At 41.0% G+C, this 23,587-nt stretch overlaps 1 protein-coding gene across 2 annotated transcripts in view; it reads right to left on the bottom strand.

The window, feature by feature from the left end:
• The window catches only part of NHS (NHS actin remodeling regulator), a 338,175-nt gene that overhangs the window by 9,448 nt on the left and 305,140 nt on the right, over window positions 1-23,587 (bottom strand). Inside the window, exons 4-5 of one of the 2 annotated variants that reach the window (XM_003791875.3) lie at window positions 3,647-3,709; window positions 1,508-1,700 (exon numbers count right to left, since the gene is read on the bottom strand). In XM_003791875.3, the coding sequence (XP_003791923.1) occupies window positions 1,508-1,700; window positions 3,647-3,709 (256 nt within the window). The remainder of the gene's footprint in view (window positions 1-1,507; window positions 1,701-3,646; window positions 3,710-23,587) is intronic. The other variant, XM_012806414.1, reaches the window with a different exon arrangement.

Here is a 23,587-nt window from a genome sequence, read left to right as displayed (position 1 = left end):
CAAGCAAGTCTCCTGCCTCAGCCTCCCAAGTAGCTGGGACCACAGGCGCCCGCCACAACGCCTGGCCATTTTTTAGTTGCAGCCATCATTGTTGTTTGGCAGGCCCGGGCTGGGGATTCGAACCTGCCACCTTAGGTGTATGTGGCTGGTGCCTTAGCCGCTTGAGCCACAGGTGCCGAGCTGAATATCAGCTTCTAATCTAGGTTTTAGTCTGGGAGTTCCTGAAATAAAGCAGAGGCAAAATATTCCCTTTCCCTTAATCACAAGATGATGGCCCATAATCACTGTACTAAACTTGAAAACAAGGTCTTACTTATAGTGCCAGGAAGAAAGCAGGTGTTGCTAAGAACCAGAGGTTTCCAAAACTGAAAATTGGCTTAAGGGGATTCCAAAATTATCCTTTTTGCAGCTGAACTCCCCTAATATAGGCCCTTTAGATTATGGAGATCAGATAAGGGCACATCTTTAGAATAATTTATCTTACAAGTTGAATAGGTTATCAGAAAAATTGACTCCCAGCTCACAACTCACCAATCAACTAGAACTCCTTCTTCTCAGGAAGGAAATAATACCTGTCCCTGATACCTGTCCATTTGCTGCCCACTTTATGTGAGAGAATTCCGAGTGAGGTTAATAACTTTGTCTCAAGGGACACCCAGTCTTTATGGTACCAAGATGAAAATCAGTGATAACATGCACGTTTTGAAATTTTCCATATACAAATAAGTTAAAACGTAACTATTAGAAATGTTTAAAGAAAGCCCAAGACATAGACCATTTAATGTCCACCTTTGAAAGTTAGAATTTTTCATAGCATTATTTTACTTACAACTGAGATTACTAGATCTAATTCTGGCATTGATAAGCGCTGCCAATAAATTTTGAAGACGACTCCGGCTAGCCTTCCATTCTACCTAAACTAAAATTCAAACTCTCAATACACAGGAGGAGGAAATAAGAGAATGAAAAAAGATAGGCTTGCTGGTTTTAAAAAAGAATTCAGCCTCCATCTATGTCTCCATATATTTTTAGGCCAAAACCTCCCCCCGCCCCCAATCAATACAGAAGTCTAAATCATCTGTTTCAAAAAGCCTACCTTCATCCAAGGAAACAGATTTCCTAGTTGGTCTAGAAGACTATTACTTGCAATTTGAAAAGCCTGGAGCTGCTGTTTTCGTTCTTGTAGTGGCACACATCATTATCATATGATTAATCACTGCCACTTTCTCCATTATTTCAGTCAGCTATGGCCAAAGAGCTATTTGGTGATTTTTTTTTTTTCAAAAAGAAACTGTCCATCATTTACATAACAAGTGGCCCAGCAGAAAACATGCAAATTGATGTTCAAGCCCTGACAAAAGCATATTGAACATCTTCTGGGCTGTCTTTGGATGAAAAAGGGATTACTTGTTTACAAAATGGTATTCTTAGCAGTACAGGATTTGAACATATTTAATACACATAATATTCTGACCCCTCTGCCCCTACGAAAAAACCAGAACGATACCAGTGACGTTGATGGGGATAATGCAAGAAGAAATCACTTGGGCATCTTGTTTCATCTTCTCCTCTGGCGTCGGGAGAGGTAGTGCTTTGCTCCAGTTGGTTTGCTTGTCCAGTGTAGAGGGGATATTGTGTATTGGGTTTTTCGGCCGCTGCCCTAACATGACATCAGTATCTTCATCCTCTGGGGGATGGGACTGCAAACGAAGTACAATCAGATTCAGCCATCGTTTATATATAAGCACACATCTAAGGAATTTAATAGGTTAGAGTAGGAAAAATGAGGTCAGAAATAAGTTTTTAGCACAAAGGAAGAATGCTGAGAAGTAGTTAGTAAGCACAACTAATTGAAACTATTATTTCAATAGTCAAGCAACACAAAGGGGAAAATGGGCTAAGTACCATGCTTTCCAAGTTCAACGGAATTAAGAGGAGAGAGAAAGTCACCAGAAATCCCCAAACTTCAACGGAAGAAAACTGAGTCTTTAATCCCGTGAGAAGTGGATGTACTTTCAAGCCATCTCTAAATTCCTGTCAAAAGTTTTGGGAGTTTGAGATGACTAGGATCAAAGGAAGAGGAGGTGTTAGACGCCTCTGAAAAGGTTCAGAAAAAGTGCCAGAAAACCTGCGGTCAGGTGACACTCTAGAACGTATCACCTGAAGAACAAACAAGCCAGCCTACTGAGAGGCCCCATTCAAAACCAAGGCGTTCATTTCACTGCAGGACTGCAGCATTTGTGAATACTTTTTGAAAGCTCAGTTTCATAAACTCTACATGCACGTGAAAAAGCAAAAGTAAAGAATTTCCCCCACCAACTGTAGTGGAAATACAAATACTGTTACGGGGGAAAGATTCCAGTGGGTTGCTTTCAGCTTTGCAGTGAGAAACTTCTCCTCCAGCTGTGTAGTTCGAAGCTTTGATTTCTACCTGACATTTGAAAATTCTCCATCCGAACCTTTTGATAAATATTGATATTGTCTAACTTTTATTTCAGAGTTGGGCTCCTCGTCCAGAGTATTAAAAAGGCTCCATCCCAGTTTGATTTAAGGGTTGAGTTTCTAAACAAGATTCTCGACAGACCCAGTTTTCACCACTGAAGCGAGTTCTAGTTCTTGACACATTTTGAAAGAAGGTGGGTCTGTAAAATAAATACTTTCCCTCTTATTCCAGCAAGATTTTCATAACCTGTTATCCTAAAATTAGGATCATTTAAACAGAAATTTCTTGTCCTCACCTTTGGAAACCCCATGCCCTATGGACTTGGAGGATTCCCCCTATTGTCAAAGTCCCTTTAAAGAGAAGATTCCAGAGCCACTCGTTTAACCCCCCAGCATTTACTTACCTCATCAGAAGTTTCTGCAAAGCCCCCCAACACACCCAACAGGATATCATTCCCTCCCTTGGGAAAAATGTGTTCGCCATGAACACTTTAGTAAAATATTGCAAGCTTCTTTCTCTCTTCGGCTTTGGTGCGGATTCCCAGCCGAATAGCTCAAATAAAGTTCAAGCACAAAAGACTTTGTTTCCTAGGTAACTTCCAAAAAGAAAAAAAAAAAAAAGTTTGGTGCATGCAAAGAGAGAGGGAGAGAGAGAATAAGAGAGAGAAACCCTTACCACCAGAGACCTCATTTTGTAGGCGATTCCTTCCTTGAATAACAATGGACCGAGAACCAACCAAAGGATAGTGACCCGACTACAGGCTCTGACCAGCAGCCAAAAGCACTTTTTATTTAACGGTGACAGGGATAATTGGCTGCCAGAGAATCCTTTTGTCCTGTTCTCTCTTTTTTGATTGGAGAAGCTGAACCTTTACAGCTCTAATAAATACAGGGCAAGCGGGAATTTCTTTCCACCGGCCTGCAAAGTCCCAACAGCAGCATTCGGTGATGCCTAGGCTGAACAGAGCCGCCACTGTGGCAGGCGGGGAGCAGGGAGCAGGTGGGGAGAAAAGCCCACCGCGTGGCCACCTAAGGTATGTTTTCTCTCATTCAAGTTAGGAACCTAGCGTTGTGGAAGTTGATTTAAAAGGAAAACTGTTAGTTAGAAACAAGAGAGTCTGCAATAAAGTTAAAAGAGCAAAGAAAGGAAGAGTGTCTGGAGGGAGCAGGAGAGGCTGTGAAGAAACGTTCTCAGAACCAATACCTTTCTACTCCATGGGGTCATGTGGCAACACTCAGTGGGGGAGGGCGAACGGGTGCTGTTAAACTATGAACATGAAATGCAAAAAAAAGAAAAAATTAAAAACGTGCATACAACAGTCTATCCCGGTTAGGCCAAATCTATGAGAGCAATAAGTGAATATCCTGGGCCAACTCCCTTTCTTCTGTCTTGGCTTCCTTCCTTCATTTCTTCCCAGTCTTTATTTTTTGAAAGGTAGCATACATACAGGTTAAGAGCACAGACTCTAGAACTAGGCTGAGTTCACATCCGGGCTCTGCCATTTATTTTTGACGTGGCCAGAGACATTTCCTTAACCTTTCTAAGATCAGTTTCCTCATCTGTAGTAAGATAGGGAAATAACAGCATCTATCCTCCAGGGCTGTTTTGAGGATTAAATGATTAACCATATGTAATAGACTTTGAAGAATCTCAGCACTTAATAAGCTGTATATGGTGGTGTCAGCTACTACTACAACTATTATTATTTTTTATTGTTTGGGATTCACTGAGGGTATGAAGAATTAGGTTACACTGATTGCATTTGTTAGGTAAAGTCCCTCTGATAATTGTGCCCTGCCCCCAAGAGGTGTGCCATGCACCATGAACCCCCATCCCTCTCCTTCCTCCCCTTTCCCCGATCCCTCATTTCCTCACCCCCACCACGTATTAGCTCATTTGCTGCCTTCATATTAGAATTGAGTACATTGGATTCTTGCTTCTCCATTCTTATGATGCTTTACTAAGAAGAATCTCTTCCAACTCAATCCAGGTTAATGCAAAAAGATGTAAAGTCTCCATCTTTTTAACGGCTGAATGATATTCCATAGTATACATAGACTTATGCACAGCTTTATTACCATTACCTTGTAACTGTGAAACATCTGTGAAAATGTCTCTGTGCATCACTTTCTTATTTTTCAGATCCCCGCTCCATTTGCTAATATGAGAAAGACTGCTTTCCTTAAAGGGATTTTATTTTCCTGGGAACTACTTGAAAGAAAAAGTTCTGTGCATAATTTCCTCCTCTAGACTAGTCACAATTTCCTTCTTCCTCATATTCATAGACCGCATTTGGAGACAGGGCCAGTTTCCTGAGTGTGTGACCCGTGCAGTCCCACAAGGCCTCCATACTCGGAAGGCACCCCACACTTGGCTTCATGCTGTGTTGTCATTGTCTTGAAATTCTTAATTTTTGAGGAAGGAACTCTGTATTTTCATTTTGCAATGGGCTCTACAAATTATGTAGCCAGTCCTATTTGGAGAATAATCTACTAACCAGAATTCCCTTCCAGGATCTCCCAAGAAGGACATCAAAAGTCTTTCAATCTCATAGCAACTTTGAATTCAGTTACGCCTCCTTTACAGCTCTTACCCTCCAGTGTAGCTTTAAAGTAACATGAATTAGTTCTGAATGTGTCTTTGTCATCTATTAGGTTGTGAATTCCTGGAGGTTAGGAGCCATATTTAATTTTCCTTTCAGTTTTCCATGATTCCAGCAAAGTGCCTCCCCCATTGTAAGAGCTCAACAAAACATTTGTGCACTTGGATAATATCAGCTCTGTGTGTTTCAACAGTGATGAGGAACCAGATAAAGTAAGGGGATGCTCCAGATCTCAGGAAGAAACACCATAGAATGGAACCCAAGGGACTTACCATGTTCAGACCAATAAGTGAAAACAGAGAAAACCACCAGCAACCCCTGTTCCATCAGAGGCTCAACATGGTGGATGCTGGGCCTATTTCTTCGTAAGCCTATGGCAGACGTGCTTTTGGTGGGGGGACCTTTATTCAAGGTATTTTATTCTAAGTTGTCTAAATTTTATTCTAAGTTTCTAAGTCTTAACTGACAACATTGCTCATTAACTTTTAAACAGAGCAAATGTTACCTCCTCAGGCCCAGTCAGCTTTGATCTAGAACTTATCTCAGACCAATGATTTTGTAGGGTCTAATGGCTCCCTCCCTACAAGTACCATTTTGACACCTGTGGTATATGTGACCTGAGTTCAGACACTAACCTGGCTGTCTGCTAAGCATCGGTCACAGATAATGATGTGGCAGTCTTAAGACACTGGAGCGTGTAAAACTAGAAAGAAAACGCATGGAAGTAGGGAAAAAGGAAGTTACTTGGAAAAAGAACCTGCTTCAAAGAAACCAAAAGCTTTGGTGTCTCATGAAAAGAATTTCAAAAAACTACACAGCTGGAAACTGCAGGTTAGAAAACACATTAATGATTTTAATATAAACATATAACTTTTGGTAGTCTGTCTTAAATCTCCTAAGTTAGCGAGGAATGGATTTGATTTTGTGTGTGTCGGGGGTCTGGGGGGGACCGTGAATAAAGGTTCCCTGCCAAAAGCAGCCTCTGTTACTCAGGCTGGAGTGCATTGGCATCACAGCTCACTGCAGCCTCAAACTGCTAGGCTCAAATGATCTTCCTGCCTTCGCCTCTTGAGTAGCTGGGATTATAGGCACAAGCCATCATGCCAGGCTCATATTTATTTATTTATTTATTTATTTATAAAGATGGGTCCTCACATTGCCAAAGCTGGCCTCAAACTCCTGGCCTTAAGCGAACCTCCCACCCAGCCTCCCAAAGTCCCAGGATTAGAGGAGTGAGCCACTGTGCATGGCCGAAGAATAGATTTTATTTTTCATCAGTCTGAGAAACCCATCCACCCCATTAAACAAACACAAGGTAACATCTAGCAATGAGTAAGGATGGCAAATGGAGAGAGAATGCAGACTGTTCAGTTTTGGTCACTAAGATTAAGTCAGAGTCTCCATTGTGGGTGACACTCCACAGTGGATTCCTGCTCTTGGCCTCTACTATTTTAATAATAGCTCTAACCTCTAGCTTGTGAGCACTGCAACAAAGTACTCTATGAACTCGAGTGTGCCAGGATTGTGTTCTTTGGTTTTTCCATCTAGACACAAGCACTAAAGCCCCTGTTGATGGTCTGCATATTTAGAGTATTTAAGTTTACGATATTTTAATGGACTAGGGTTTTTTCTGCCATGAATCACTATCTGCCTTAGTGTAGTATTTAAAGCATCCACTTTCCTGGGCATTTGGTCAAAAGAAGTACAATTGTTCTGATTATTTCTAATTAGATTTTTATATGATGAATACAATCATCAGTTCATAGAATATTTTTCTAAATTATCTAAGAAAACTGCAAGAGAATTGCTACCTCCGGGCATCTTTGCATGACCCAGCATGCCACTCTTTAATGGATGCTGATGAATAAGGTTAGGCAAAGCTGATGGTGATCAAACTCATATGAACTAAATTATTCTTTAACAGCTCTCTTTGAAATGAATCTTATTTCTTATTCAGAGAAAGACTAACCCTTTCTTATTCACAACTCTATTCTTGCCATCTTAATAGTGTTCAATAAATATTTGTTGTACTGCTGACACCCCCATGTACCTGGTATAAACAAATAAAAATCCTCTCCTAGAGAAATAAATGGTTTCCACCCAGTACAACATCCAGTACAAAGTCAAAGATGACAAAGTATAAGGGGAGATAAGACAGCATGAGCAAGAAGCAACCAAAACAACAGATAATAGAAGCAGAACCACATGGTCTCCTAATTTTGGAATCATCACTTGGTATAGGAATGGGAATGAACAGCCCTGGTTTTCCCAGAATAAGTGTGTTAGGGTATCATCAATCATTCATTCAAGACTATTTCTTTTCTTTTCTTTTTTTTTTTTTTTGAGACAGAGCCTCAAGCTGTCCCCCTGGGTAGAGTGCCATGGCTTCACTGCTCACAGCAACCTCCAACTCCTGGACTCAAGCGAGTCTCCTGTCTCAGCCTCCCAAGTAGCTGGGACCACAGGCACCCGCCACAACGCCCGGCTATTTTTTGGTTGCAGCCATTATTGTTATTTGGTGGGCCCAGGCTGGATTCGAACCCGCCACCTTAGGTGTATATGGCTGGCGCCTTAGCCGCTTGAGCCACAGGCACCGAGCCCATTCAAGACTATTTCTTTGCTGAGGCTCAAAAATCAACATTTGTTCCCAGTGGAAACAAAAATAAAAATAAAAATAAAAATAAAAATAATTTCTCCCTCATAGGTGTATGCATGTCTACTTTACAATTCTTTCAACTTCCCTGTACTTTTGATGTTTTTAATAATAAAATTTGGAGAAAAATGCAAAAAAGAATTTTCCCTCCTTTTACAGGTTCCCATTCATTCTGGCCCTCTAGCACTGATTTCCAGAGACTTCAGCCTCCAGCTTGCAACATTTTAGAATTAGCTATTACCAGCGGTGCCCATCTTGTCCCTGGCAAAAGGTGCTTCTTCGATGCCTTCACTCTATTTCTGTCTCTGGGGCCTCATCAGTGATGCCCTTGAATCCTTTCCCCAGCTTCTCATGAGATGGCTTCAGCAAAAGCCAGCGTTATGCTTCTGACCAATGTTCACCATAAGAAATAACAAACATTATACTCAAAGACAGTCAAAGGGATTTCTTTGGTAAATAATGAAAGCATATTTTTCAAACTCCCATCTTTCCCATGGAGTGTGTATGAGAGAAAAGTTCATTTCTACACTTTTGTGGGTAGGAATAAGCATATTTCTCCAAAGATTTCAAGATTTCCTCCCATCCTTCTCTTACTGCCAGACGAAAAACTAATCCCTTCACTCCATATTCTACTTTCTCTTGGGTTTGATTTTATATGCTGATGGGGGCTTATTTTGCTTCAAAACTTTCCAAAAGACATCTGTTAAAATGTTGTGGGTATTCCAGCAGGAAATGTTTTTAAAAATTGGCTTTGGTTTGTGATCTAACTGATACCACATGGCACTTCAAGCAGTCGACTTTCTGAGCTGATTTATTGGTATCATGCTGTCTTAAACCTGAGAAACAGTTACGGGAGACTGGATGTTGTGTTATATTTGAACACAGAAATAAAACCTTAGAGCAAAGATGTCCATTGCAAGCCACCCTGGGTTTCCAGTGAGGTGACACAGGCTCTTAGTGTCACTCTACCATGAGGCTTGTGTGTCCTTATTATACCAAGTCTCTCATTTGTGCGCAGACTGCGGCCTATCTGTGAGATGGAGGAGACCCCGTGGGCCTCAGACTTTCCTGGGCAGAAGTGTGTGTGAAGGTGTTGTACGTAAACATGAACTGCTTTGATCTTTCTCAAAGCCTTAAAGAAGTCTGGCAAGGCCTCCTTCACATTCACTTTTGTTGCTACAATTACACAGCACCTTTATTCCCTTGACCCTGTCTCCAGGTTCCCCACTGGCTGGCACTGTGCTCTGCCCTCCAAACGTGCTTAATAACATCATTTTTAATTCTTCCCCTGCTTCCCCCCTTTCCGTCTCCACAACCCCAACATTCACTAAGGTCAACAACCATGAGGAGAACAGAATGATGAGGCAGGTTGAAGTTTAGGGGGCATCCTATGCTTTCTCTGTCCTAAGCCTTCTTCCTTTTCTGGGTTTCTACTTTGTCACCACTTTCTGCCCAGCAGTTAAGGCCTTCATGCTTCCTTGATGAGCCTGCATGTGGCATCCCCACCTGGCATGTCATCCCCAAGCCCAAGCGCCCAAACCCTTCACACTGCACTCCCAGCCAGCTAAGAGGCTGGAAAGAAGCCCACGATTGCACCCTTATTAAGGTGCTGAGAGCTCCTCATGAAAAACCAAAGGGAATAAATCATGGCAAAATTCTGGGCAATGGTTGTAGGCTGGGGAGAGAGATGTCTGGGGACAGGTGCTTATTGAGTTCTTTTAATCACTTTGTATATTAATATTTCAAATAGCAATAAACATTCAGGCCTGTGAAAAATCCCCTTATCATTCATAAGTCTGCTTTTCCAAATCATACTTTTATTTCCTGTCCCTGACATATATAGCCACCACCACCTCCTCAATTCTCCTGAGAGCCACTTTGCGGAAGAAACTATACAAAAGGCCAATATGCACATAAAAAGGTGCTGAATATCATTACTCATCAGAAAAATTCAAATGAAAACCATAGTGATATACTACTGTACACTAGTGGGGTTAAGATGAAAAAGATTAAAAGCCACCTAGTGTTAGCGAAGATGTGGAGCAACTGGAACTCTCATGAATTGCTGGTGGGAATAGACAATGGTGTAGTTTTGGAGATTACTTGGCAGTATCTAATGAACTTAAATGCATGTCTATCCTTTAATTCCTTCCTAGGTATATGGAGCTGGTAAGAATAAATATGTCCACAAAAAGCCTTGCACAAAAATAGCTCTAGCAGGTTTATTCATGAAAGCCACAAATAAACAAACAAAACCTCACAACTAGAAACAGTCCAAATATCTACCAACAGCAGAGTGGGTAGATGGTGGAATACTACATTCCCACAATGGAATACTACGCAGTAATAAAAAAGAATGTGTACTATGGGTCTCAAAAAACTGTGCGAATCAAAAGGAGCCGGATGCAAAAGAAAATGAGCGTCTTTGTTTACCAATCCTATCCTGCTGGTAGATGATTTGGGGGTGAGATCTACCCCTCGTGAGCAAAGCTGAAACAGCAATGACAACGGTGCAATTTTCACCCAAAGAGAGGCTTTCTGCAAGACAGAGTGTAACTGCAAAGTATCTCCCTTTTGATCTCAGCTGGACAGAACAAAAATTCCTAGGGTAAGGGAATGCAAAATAATTGTATGTATTTTAAAGTTCAGGATCACTGTTTAATCACGTCCCATTAATGAAGCGTTTTTGAACATGCAGAGCATAACAAAACTATATTTTTAGGCATTTGTGGAAAGTAGTCCCCACATGAATGGAAAAGGCCACAGGGAGCCCAGGCTGGAGAACACTTCCAGCTGACTGCTCAGAACAGTCATTTATTCCAAGGAATTGCTCTGTACTGTCAAGAAGAACACAAAACAGGGCCCACTGGATCATGGTCACTGATGTTGATGCCAGCGAGGGCCTTATTCATCCCCTGTGGCCAGCTCTGCCAATTAGTGGAGCCACTGCCAAGGGCCACTCGGCTCCGTCCACCCTCAAAGGACGCCAGCACCGAAGAAAAGACGTGAGTGAGGGCCAGGCAGGCCAGGCTTTGAAGTGAGGGGAAGAAAAGAGTCTTTGAACTACTACAAACGGCACAGATGCCCTCACCCAAATGAGAGGAAGTGGCAGTGTGAGTCCACAGGGTAGCCAGGAGGGAGGGAAGCACCTTCCCAAGTGCACCTTCGCACGGTAACTCAGGCCAGATAGAGCAAAAGCTCAGCAGTGTCAGACTTGACCTCGCTGTGGCAAATTTTTAAAAAGTAAAAAAGACCTTCTCACTCACAGGCTAGGCATATTCTGCCTTTACTGTTCTAACTTTTGCTTTTAGGACGGTTCTGTTCGCGTTTATCCCACATGTAGAGACTCCTGTAACCACGCCCACAATCAGGATGCAGAAGTGTCCTGCCACTCCCCAACTCCCCCAAGCTGGCCATTTAGAGTCGCCGCCTCCTCCCACCCCTAGCCCCTGGCAGCCACTAATCTGTTCTCTATCACTGGGGTTTTGTCTTTTTGAAAATGTCATGTGAATGAAATTATACACTAGGTAACCTTTTGAGACTGGCTTCTTTCTCCCGGAATAATGCCTCTGAGATCCATCCAAGTTGTTGTGTGTATCAATAATTCATTTCTTTTTATTGTGAGTAGTAATCCATTGTCTGCCTACATTCTGAACAGCGAAAAATGTCTCAGGCACGCAAGAGAATGTCAACCTGAGACTCTTCCATAATGATGTGTACAGGCAAGTAATTTTATTGACTGTTCCACAGCCAGGATAATATTTAAAAGAAAAAGAAGGAATTCCAAAACTCAACTCTGCCACAAGGACTTTTCGTGATTTCTGGCAATATTTAATATAAACCAGACTCTTTGGCCGGTTATTAAGCTATTGTCTCTCAGCTCTGAACCTCGTTTTCTGTATACTGTGCTCTGTGGTGCCGGGACTCTGCGAACAAAATTTTTTCCTTGCTAGCTGCTCCCTGTTAGGTTTGGACCGTTGTAGAGGGGGGAGATGGTGCAAGAGGGAGACCAGAAGGCTGGAAGAGGAAGAGGGGACTTGTTGGTGTCCCCCGTTTCTGTTAGCATCACCCATCAGTGGTCCTTTGTCCCAGCTGTGGGAGTTGGTTTCAGCTCTCATCTGTTTCTGTACTCCCAGAACCAGCCTCATCTGCCCCATCAGAGTTACTTGTCAGACCCAGTTGTCCAGTGCCCTTTTCTCAGAGGCCTAGATCCCAGCTCTGTGGGGTCCTTCTTCTGAGTTCTTGATGTGTTAGCACCCATCAGGCAGTACTCCTTGATCGGAGGTCTGGGTCCCAGTTCCTCACGGGCTGCTGAGCTACAGAGATCCTGAGACCCCAGCACCAGCCAGGCCATGGGCCCTCTCCAGAGTTCTGGGTTCTAGTACTGCAGCTACTCCACTTACTCCAACCCCTCCCTTCTGTTCTCCCAGCACTGGGAGTCTTAGCCACTTGGCTCCTGTGACTATCTCAGTGTTACCTCAGTTTCCCATTTGCCTTGTCAGCCTTATAATAACAACCCTGAATTCAGTCCTCTCTGTTAAAATAGCTGGTGTGGTTTCTGTTCTCCTAACTGGACCCAGACTGATAAAATGCATGGTATCAGGCTTTTACCCTCTGGCTGGCTTATGACTAAGGCATCAAAAGACCTTGCTGTTTCCTGTTTCTGAGTGGAATCAGGACAACACGAACTAGTTCTATGAGGACAAGCAAGATGGTAATGATTTCTTAAGCTTATGTTGTGGCAGAGAAGACAGCTGGCATGATCTCAGAAACAAATGTTTCTGGTGATCCTTGAAAATGGGTATGGGGGGAAAAGAATTGTCTCTGGTCGATAACTGTACCATTCCATACACCAGGCAGTGCGCTGATTTACCTCAAGAACAATACCACATCAGAACAGCAGGGCCAGTTATAAGCCATCAGCTATTTGTAGCCCATCTCCAAGATCCATCTCGCCTCTTCAAAGACCAAACAAGTGAGGTAAATTGGAAGTGTAATAGGCATCACCGCTTCTGCAATCTTCTACTTGAGACTAACATCAAGCTCTTCTCTCTCTGCTACATCAAAAAGGAATCTCTAGAGATTGAGGAAATGGAATATTTTCAGAAAGCACAGCATTCTGTTTTGATCATTGTTACTTCTGTGTTCAAACCCCTTCAATAACCGGCTAGCCTTATGGAATAAATTCAAACCTTTTAGCCTGACATTCAAGAGCCTTCAAGATCCGGCCTATAGAGGCATTACAGCCAGTGCTTTCCAATCGCAGACACCTTTTGGCACCAGCCACAGCAAAGTATGTGAACTCATGTGTACACACTCCACCCTGTCCCACCTCTTGTAGTTTCCTTAGTCTATAATCCTTTTCCTCTCAGTGTTCATATCAAAATTCTACTTCATCCTCTAGGGCTTTCTCAAATTATTCCCTTTTCCACAAAATTTAATCCTGCCACCTCCCCCCACCCCAACACCACACCCCAGATAGATATTAACAACCTTACAGTCAAGACAACACAATTGTCTCTAGTATCCATGTCCTCTGGACGGCATGGCTTATGTCTGTGCCATCCTTCTAGTACTGTGATTAATAATCACAGGTGTTCACCTAATTTTTTTAAAGTGAAGGAATAAATGAGAGGCCTCAATGGGAGAGAAGGTTTTCCAAGTAGGGATATTGTTTGGAGAGTGCAGGATGTTTTCTGGAGAAGCATTTATCATTTGGTTTAGCTGAGGTCTATGGTCTGTGCAAAGAATTTGTGGGAAATCCATCTGGAAAGGTAAGTTAGGACTCAACTGTAAAGAATATGAGGACTTGGGCTGAGGATTTGAACATATTTCTTCTGGCAGAACGGAGGAATTGAAGATTTGGGATTAGGAAAAATTTATATGTCAAAGATTCTCATGGGGGTTAGAATTTTTCTGAGCTAGTTTGAGGAGCAAATGATACGAGATAAAGGGAAGCATCTAAACTGAAGCAAAAGAGAATAAATTTGGAATAGGCAGAACCATTTTAGACAGAAGATCACAAACTAAGAGAGTACCTTTGAAGGGGGTTGCAAAACTATGAAGCTGGTTTATGTAAGTAAAATAGACTTTGTCCAGGACACTGTGGATACGTATCACTCTTTTATGGCAAAGAAAAGGCTTGATCAGCATTTCTCAATTCTAACTCTATTGTAAGAAAAACAAATACCAAAAATCTCTAATAGGAACCTATGGAGAAAGGGAAGGATGGATAAGAGAAGACAGAGCTGGACCAGTCAAGTACTACTGAAGTGCTTCTAGCTCATTTTGAAGTGAGTTTAGTTTTTCTTAGAAGCTGCTTTCTCATGAGACCCATTTTTTCTTCTTGATGGAAAAAGGAAGAGTAAACACAGCACTGGTTATAGCTCTGAATTCTGACAAAGAAGGTCTGATTCCCAGTTTGAGTGATTTCCTCCATTTACTTCCCAATAAGGTGGTTGAAATGTTCTGTTTTTCCTTTTTCTTTTCTTTTTTCTCCTTCTTCCTTTCCTTTCCCTTTCCCTTCCCTTTCCTTTCTTCCTTTCTTTTTCTTTCTTTTCTTTCTCCTTCCTTCCTTCCTCCTTTTTTTTATTGAGACAGAGTCTCACTTTGTCACCCTCTGTAAAGTGCTGTAATGTCATAGCTCACAGCAACCTCAAACTCTTGGAAACAAGTGATTCTCTTCCCCAGCCTCCCTAGTAGCTGGGACTACAGGTGTCTACCACAATGCCTGGCTGTTTGTTTGTTTAGGAGGTCCAGGCCAGGTTTGAACCCATGAGCCCCAGTGCATGTGGCCAGTGCCCTAACCACTGAGCTATGGGTGCACAGCCAGAATGTCCCATCTTTCAAAGGTACCTCCTTGGTAAGAAGAAAAATATAACCAGACATCTGTGTTTTATGTTAAAATCCCTGGATGCCACAGTATGAAAACCATTATCAGGCTATGAAATGACAAAGAATCCTTGATATTTTCTTTTCCTGGCTCATTTGATCAAGTCTGGCAAAGAATATAACTGTAAAGGCAATATGTGTGAATGAATTCACTGTTGATCCCAATGATAAAGATTTAGGTCTCAGTGTTCCTGTGGAACTTAACAAACTCTTGCCATAGGGGTTCCCTCTCATGCCAAGCAGCTTCCTCCATGGCCATAGAGATCTTTAGGTATCCTCACCCCTGGATCACTCTGATGAGGCTTGGAGAGGAAAACTTGGTGAGATGGCTGGAGTCTCACCACATCTGAAGATGAGTGACCTCCTTGCCTATCTGTCTAGATATCACAATCTAAGAAGGGTCTTAGGCCTCCCTGGGGACCCTACTGCAGGCTGAAAGCAGCAATGGGAGATGTGTCAACTCAAATGCCAACCCCAATGAGTAGCAACTATGTGGACTCAGTGGTAAAGAGTTCTGTAATCCAATAGGAATGTCTTGCAAAGGGGAAGAGCTGGTGCATGTCCCAAGTATTTGCAGATCTGGGTCTAAACTGAGGGATGTGACAGGTGAGAACAGATGAGCTGAATATACCATTTAGGGAGGGGTGAGGGTGAATTGCTATGACAAACTAACTCTATATGCTGCAAAAGAATATGTTTGTGACAGCATGCTTAGAGCCAAAGTGCCCAATACCATGACAACTTCTAATCACCTTTGATCGGGTTCTTCATGGTCTCCTAGATTATGATGTATAAAGTAAAGAAGTTATGAACTAAGCATTTCCTGGTTGAACTTACCTTCCCCTGCAGCCATGTACCCATCGTAGGTACTGGGGGATAAGTACCAACCAAGAAACTGTGAAATATTCATGGCTAACATTCATTCATTCGTTCTCTCTCTCTTTCTGTATATTTACGTACTTTTTTTCTATTTTGAAATGACATTAGACCTACAGAAAAGTTGTAAAAATAGTAGCGAGCTCTCATTACTCTTTACCCAGCTTCTCCTAATGATAACAGCGTACATAGCTATAGCACATTTATTGAAACCAGGAGATCAGCATTGATAAATTCACACCTAACAGTACAATGCACACTATCCAAATGATGGGCACACTTAAAACTTTGACTCAAACTGCACAAAAGCAATTTATGTAACCAAAACATGTATACCCCTGTAATAGTCTGAAATAATAATAAAAACCCTTGAACATAAAAAAGTAAAGTGCCATAATCATCAGGCTAAAACAAATACACAAATGGATCCATGGACTATTACCCAGCCATAAAAAGAGATGGTGACCTAGTATCTTTCATAATAACCTGGATTGAATTGAAGACCATTCTCCTAAGTGTCACAAGGATAGAAAAACAAACACCACTTGTACTCAGTACTAAATGGGAACTAGGTGATTGACACCTATGCGCTTGTAGGGAAGCAAAACTCAAAGAAATTTGGATGGGGGAGGGGAAGACGGAAAAGGGCAAATTCCTACCCAGTGAGTACTTTGCACAAACATGCTGTATACTTCTGGGTGAGGGGCACACCTATAACTTTGACTTAAAATTTACAAAAGCAAACTATGTAACCAAAACCATAGTATGCTGAAATAAACTTTCTTGAAGAATTAAAAAAAGTATAATTAACTAATTTATTAACCTTATTTGACTATTGCCAGTTTTCCCGTTGATGCCCTTTTCTCCTCCAGGATCCAATCCAGGATTGCACATTGCATTTAGTTGTCAAATCTCTTTAGTTCCCTTCAAGTTTTAATAGATTCTTAGTCTTTGTCTTTTGTGGCCTTAACACTTTTGAAAGCCAATTAACACTGATCAATTATTTTATAAAATGTTCTTCAGTTGGGGCTTGTTGGATGGTCTGTCATGATTAGACTGAGGTGATCCTTTCTTTGGGCAAAAGGCCCACAGAAGTGTCATCTCACTGTGTATTAGGAGTATACAGGTCTGCCCCGTTACTGGTGATATCAACTACGGTTGTTTGGTTAAGATGGGTCTGTCAGGTTTGTACAGCTCAAGTTACGATTTTCTGTTTGTAATCAACAATTATTTTCTTTAGGGGGGGCACTCTGAGACGGTGCCAACATCCTGTTTCTCAACATCTTTTCACTCAACTAATTTTTGCACACCTTGATGATTATTGCCAGAAACATGATTACTGTGGTATTTGGCGAGGATGATCTTTTCCCCATCATTGCTTCTACATTTTATTAATTAGAATTCTTCTGTAAGGAAGAGCTGTTCTTCCCTCTATTTATTTATCTATCCAATTTATTTATACCAGTATGGACTCACATATATTCATCTTAGTCTTTGTGTTTTAATTCCTGGTGATTATTTTGTTGCCCAAGGTGTCCCAGACTTGGCCATTAGCAGCTCCTTCAAGTTGGCTCCCACATTCTTTTGACATAGCTCCACCCATTGTTTTTGGAGCACTTTTTCACTTTCCCGCACCGTAAGATAATCCAGGTTTATCTTGTGTTTTCTTAGCCCGAGCCCTAAAATAAATCTTTTCTCTGAGGAGCTCTTTCATTAGAGAATGGTATTTAGAAACAAAATCTGGGCAGTAGATGTGCTAATGTTACCAGTGTCATTGCTTATGAGGCCCTCTTAGATGGCACAGCTAAGAAATACAGGCCTCTATACTCATACAGGTACCTGCCCAACACGTGTATATCTATCTGCCTGCATATATGGGAATATATACGTGAAAGTGTGTGTGAATTTATACTGACATTTTAGAGTCTAATTAAATGTCTAGGGTTTATTCTAGATTTCCCTCTTTCCCCCAATAGTGAGAGACCTGCTGTGATTGTCCATAATATATTTATTTATTTCCTCATTCTTAGTGTACCTATTTCCCACTCCCTTGCAAAAAATAAAGTTACTAACGAGAGTACAATATTGTTACACAATTCTTTCTTTTGATTTTAGCTTTGCATTGTTAGTTCTGGCAGGGTCGCTCCCCAAGGAACTCCTGGCTCAGGGATGGGGTCTCCGGCCTCTGAGTTACTGTGGAATGAAGAGCTTGGGGTGATCAAGGAGCCGAGCTTTTCTCTCAGTCATGCCACCCACCTCAGGTTCACTACGCTGGACGGGAGAGAGAATGGGATTCTCAGCTGGGAAGATTTCCTGCAGATTCTAGAACTTGCGATCCAGGGAACTGGATCATCAGTGCTTTCCTTCTAGATGGGGAGGACCAGGTGAATGTCCACGGATTCTTAAGAACCTTGGTTCCTTTCTGAACAAATGATGATGATGAAAAGAGTGAAGATGAGAATGGACCAGAGCCACTGAACAGCCAAAGCAACAAACTGCACTTTCCTTTTTGACACAATGATTTAGTTAAGGATGCCAAGATCTCCAGCAGTGAGCAGTTCCAGGTGCTACTCATGAGAGTCAGAATGAATATCACCGGGGTATTGTCCCCCCAGAAGCTTTCCGGAAACTAACACTTCTCTCAGAAGAAGTGACCATCTCTTGGTCCCCTGCACTCTACTCTGTCATTGAAGGACTGTTGGACATGCTCCTCTTGAAGGACGAGAGGTGCTGAGCCACAGACATTCCTACATGGCTCCTTTTGTTAGGGCAGCATTGATTCTTCAGAAACAGCCCTATGCTTGGAGGTTTTCTTAGTTTGGGGGCACCAACACTGCCAAAATGACTACTCTGACAATACGTTTGGGTACTTTCTTTGAACAAGGAGGCTGGGCACCCTTTGATGCCTTTGGTGTTCTCACCTCCACTCCATCCTTCGTGCCTCCCATGCTGTGTGTGCTGGATTGCTTCGCACTTCACATACCCAAGCAGAGAGATTACTATTAAGGAGGGGCCTAATTGATCGTTGTCAGTATCTTGAAGGTTTTTGTACTTGGCAAGTGATCATGCTAGTCGGCTCCTAATGGAGATCCCAAGTGTCAAATGTATGTGGCATTAGCTGCCTGGTGACAATAGCTTCCTAGATCTTTGTGTAAGCCAATGTTAATCCCTTAGAACTGTGGAATCTGTCATTGATGGCACAACCTGAGGTGGAATGATAGGCCTCTGAGCAAGCCAGAGCAGCTTCTTTGCAGAGTCTGCTCAGTTTAGACCTATTGAATCAGGCTGTTGTCATCCTAATGTCTGTCTGTGTAAATCTCTTCATTCATAAATCTGCCCTTGGCTGGCTGTCTCTGACTCATCGCTTACTTGCTTAGGAAAGAAAATGTACACCCAATGCTTCAGGAAGGGAAAGGATAAAGACCAGCACTTCAAAGGATGGGGAAAGGGTAACGGGGGAGTGGCCAGGTGGGATGACTCAAGTATAGATGAATAGGGAATGGTTTTTAAATTATCCTTCCAACTTCGTGATCAAGTGATCTAATACAGGAATTGTATGAAGGGGAAGATTTCCTGATAGTCATCTGCTAGGTATCTCAGAGGCTGCTGGACTTGCATACTTAAAGTTCCCAAGGGTATATGGCTTTCCCTGTTTTGGCCGTATAGCAAATCCACAGATGTTCCTTATTGGTCCCTTTCAAATTGTATTTATCAATCCATCAATAAATATATGTGCTTAAAACGAAACAAAAATACTATTTTCTGAAGTTACAAAGGTTAGCTATTTTCTTCCCTGCCCTTCTCCAATAAGGTGGCTGTTACTTATTTGTAACCAAGTTGGGTTTATCTGATACTATTTCATTTCCATTTGTGGTCCTCCTTACATTCTGGTTGCTGGTAATTATTTCTTTAGGCAGGGATGTGTGAAATGGTACCTGGGCTCTACGAGTCCAAGCTGGAGGAGGACACACAGATGTCCTCCTTTATTCTCTCCACCCCTCCAGCCCTGTGCTCTTCTCACTCTCTCACAGCTGCATAGCACTCCATTGTGTGGACGTCCCATAGTTGATGCTACCACTCTCCTATGCATAGCCATTTTGGCTATTTCCAACATCTTGTAATTGTAAACGATGCTCAATGAATAAGCCTTTTGTATTATTGGGGAGTGTGTCCTTCGCAGCATTGCTGGGGCAAAAGGTAAGTGTGTATGTAGTTTGATTAGATATTGCCAGATTCCCTCCACCTAGGCTGAACCACCTTCGAATTTCCACCAGCAATGTATGAGAGCAGAAAACATTGTCAAATTGCTTAACTGTTACCAAGCCACGAGGTGATAAATTGTATCTCAGTGTTTTCTGCATTTCTACTGATGAATGACTTGGAACGATTTTTCTTAAGAAACATTTTTTATATTTTTTTCTGACTTGTCCATTCATGTCTTTTTCCCATTTCGTCTTCTGAGTTTTTGTGCTTTTTTTTGGCCCTCAGTTTTTAATAGGTGATTTATTTATTAGTAATATCAGCCCCCTTTTCTGCTGCATATATTTTTGGTTGCCTTTTGACTTTGTTTATGGTGTTTGGGCATGCAAAAATATTTCCTGTTTAAATCTATCAATCTTTTCTTTTCTTGCCTCTGTATCCAGAAAGCCTTTTTTTCTAGACTGAGGTCAAAGAAAAATTGACTCCTATTTTGTTGTTGCCCTTTTTTTATGTTCAGGTCTCTGATCCATTTGGAGTTTACTGTTGTGTATGGTAGTATGGATCTAATGAGTGGTTCTCAACCAGGGGGGTGATTTTGTCCCCTCAGGAAACATTGGCAGAGTCTGGAGATGTTTGGGGTTGTCACAAGGTGCTACTGGCATCTAGTGGGTAGAGGCTAAGGATTCTGGTAAACATCGCACAATCTGCAGGACGGTCCCCACAACAAACAGTTATCTAGTTCAAAATGTCAATAGTGCCAAGGTTGAGAAACTCTGCTCAAAAAAAAAATTTTTTTTTTTTTTTACAATTGGCTACCCAGTTGTTCTGACATCATTAGAAAACTCCATCCTTTGCCTCACCAATTTGTGATGTCATCTTTATCATATGTTTGCATACACACTCTGGGCTATTTCTTGACTTTGTATTCTATACTACTGGTATATTTGTCCATTCATGTGTCACAGCCACCCTGCTAATTATAGGAGCTTTAAATATATTTTAATATCTTATAGGACTAGTCACTCCTCATAGTCACTCCCTTTTCACGGGTATTCTTGTATGTTTGATTTTCCATCAGAATTTCATTACCTGTGGGGTTTAGTCCATCAAATAAAGCTTATCGGTATTTTCATTGAGATTGTGTTAAATGTGTAAATTAACTTAGAACTACTTTGTTCATAATGTCAAATCATTCTATCCAAGAACGGGGGATATCTTTCCATTTGAGAAAGTCTAATTCGGGGCTTTTAAGGACTGTTTGAAGATTTTTCTCATATAGGTTTTCTACAGTTTTGGTAAATGAATTCCTAAGTATTTAATCTTCTTTGTTGTTGCTGCAAATGGGGTTTTCTCTAGCCCTAGGTTTTCCATTTGACTATCCTTTGTGTAAATGAAGGGTATTGATTGTTGCATGTGTATAGCCTGCTAGCTCGCTGAATTATTGCTTGAGTTAGTTTGATCATTGATTCTTGAGGATCTTCCTGGTATACTATCATGCCATCTTCAGATTGACATGGGTTTACTTCTTCTCTACCAATCTGATAACTCTAATTGATTTATCTTAATTGTTTTGATTAATACTTCCAAGATAATACTAAATAGTAGGGAAGATAGAGAGCATTCTTGGTGGATTTTAGTAAAAATGTCTCTGGTGTTCCCCATTAAGTAAGATACTGGCTTTTGTACTAAGGTATATACATATTTTATTACATTTATGAAGTATCACTCAATTTCTATTTTCCTGAGTCTTTTTATAAAAAACAGGTACTGAATTTTGTTTAAGGCTTTGGCAGCATCCATGGAGATAATTATATGGGTCTTTCCCTCTTAGATCTATTAATATATGTTGTATGATTCTACCAGACTTCCTAATATTGAACCAACTTTCTATTTCTTGGAAGAAATCCCACTTCGTCATGGTATATTTATTTCTTAATGTGGTATTATATTCTGTTTGCTAATGTTGAACGTAGTATTTTTGAATGAATAATCATGAATGATATTGATCTGTCGTCTTCCTTCTTTTTTATGAACTGCTTTTATCAGACTTAGGTCTCAGTGTTCCACTTGCCTCATACAAGAAATAGGGAAGTTTTATCTCTTTTTGCTGCTCTGAAATCATTTATGGAACACTGAGAGTATCCGGACTTAGAAGGTTTAGCAGAATTCCTCTGGGAAAACCTCTGGGCCTGGGGGTTTTAGTGGCATGGTTACTTAATAACTTCTGGTTCTTCTATGGAAGTCAGTCTATTTAAGCTTGCTAACTCTCATGGGGTTAATTCTGGCAATCTTTATTCTTCTAGGAAATTTTCCATGTTATCTAGTTTTTCAAATCTTATTTGCATAGAGGTCTGCCAAATAGTCTTTTATAATTTTAAAAACGTCTTTTATTTCAGTGGTGTTTTTCATTCTTATTTCTTCCTTTTTCTTGGTCATGATTTCTCAAACCACCAGGATCTATTGTTTTCTATTATCTTTCTCATTAAACTCCACTTTTATCCTAGTATTGCTTTCCTTTGCTTTCTCTTGTTGTTTTCTAGTTTTTTGAAAATCAATGTATGTTTGTGATATCATTTTTACTGATAAAAATGTTTAGCGCTGTCTATTTTTCTGAATGCTGCTTTAATGTATTCTATAGAGTCGGGTATATTGTGTTTTCATCATCTTTTTTTGAGAAATTATATAATTTCAGTTTGTATTCTTCCTTTCACCTAAAAACGATTTAATAGAAGGTATCAAAATTTTAGGTGGAAAGGGCTTTCTGGGTTTTGCTAGTAATCTTGAGTTTTATTCCACTGTGATTAGAAAATATCATTTGTTAATATTTCTTTCTTTCTTTCTTTTCTTTTTTTTTTTTTTTTTTTGAGACAGAGTCTCACACAGTCGCCCTGGGGTTGAGTGCTATGGCGACACTGTCTGTCCTTTTGCTGACATTTTTCCAATTATCCTTTGGTTGAATGAAGCTTATCCCCTGGTAGATTCCTCACAAAGGATTCATTGGTACATCTATGTTCCTATATGCTGAAAACTGCTTTTCTATAGCCATGATACTTGAAGAACAGATTGGCTGGATGTAAAATCCTTGCTTCCTGCATTTATTCATTGACATTTTGCAGACACTCTATGGGGTTCTGCTAATCTATCTTACTCATTTTTGGTGGCATTGGTGTGTTTCCCATCCTAGTTTAATGGTACCATTTTCTGTTAGTTTATCAAAGTCCAGATGTTTTAGTGTATCTATGTGTTCTGGTGGTAAGGCAGGAGCTCTAACTTTTTGGTTTGGTTTTGTCTTGTAGTGTAGGGTCTTAGGATTCTTCTTTTTTCTTCTCCACTAACTACCAGAGGGAATATCTCTCTTCCATTTTCCCTTTGGTTTCCCCCAGAAGCTTTGCATACGGAAGACTGCCCCTGCAAATTATGCGTATTTGTAAGTCCTTTATTCTGTAGTCTGCATCGATTTGGACAATTTTGTAGCATTTTCAAATTTAGCATAAACAATTTTTCCGATGGCAGTTTTCAATAAATCTTACGAGTCACTACTAGTTCCCCTCTGCCATGCAGTTTTTCTGAATTTGCCCTCCTTCACCTTGTAATGAGGAAAAAACATGCTGACGCTTGGTGTTTTCTCTCTTTTTACTTGACAGTTACTTTGACGTTTGGGCATCCTCTATCTTCAAGTTCTGCTGATGGTGTGTTTTTTGTGCAGTTTTATTTTTCCCTTAGTGTTGTTCTATATCCTTTTTGGAGGAAATACTGGGAGATGAAGACTGAGGGCATCATCACTGTCTTCAGCTACCTGGAAGTCTCAGTGTCTGTTTTGATCCACCAAAAAAAAAAAAAAAAAAAAAAACCCAAACCCCCCCAAACACAAATCTATTCAAATGCGTCAACAAGAAGCTTTCTAGCCATCAATCAGCACTGT

Source organism: Otolemur garnettii, unplaced genomic scaffold, assembly GCF_000181295.1.
Source record: "Otolemur garnettii isolate 467f Iridium unplaced genomic scaffold, OtoGar3 scaffold00051, whole genome shotgun sequence".
NCBI lineage: Eukaryota > Metazoa > Chordata > Mammalia > Primates > Galagidae > Otolemur > Otolemur garnettii.
The sequence above is the reverse complement of the archived record's forward strand: the minus strand, read 5'-3'. Positions and strand labels throughout refer to the sequence as shown.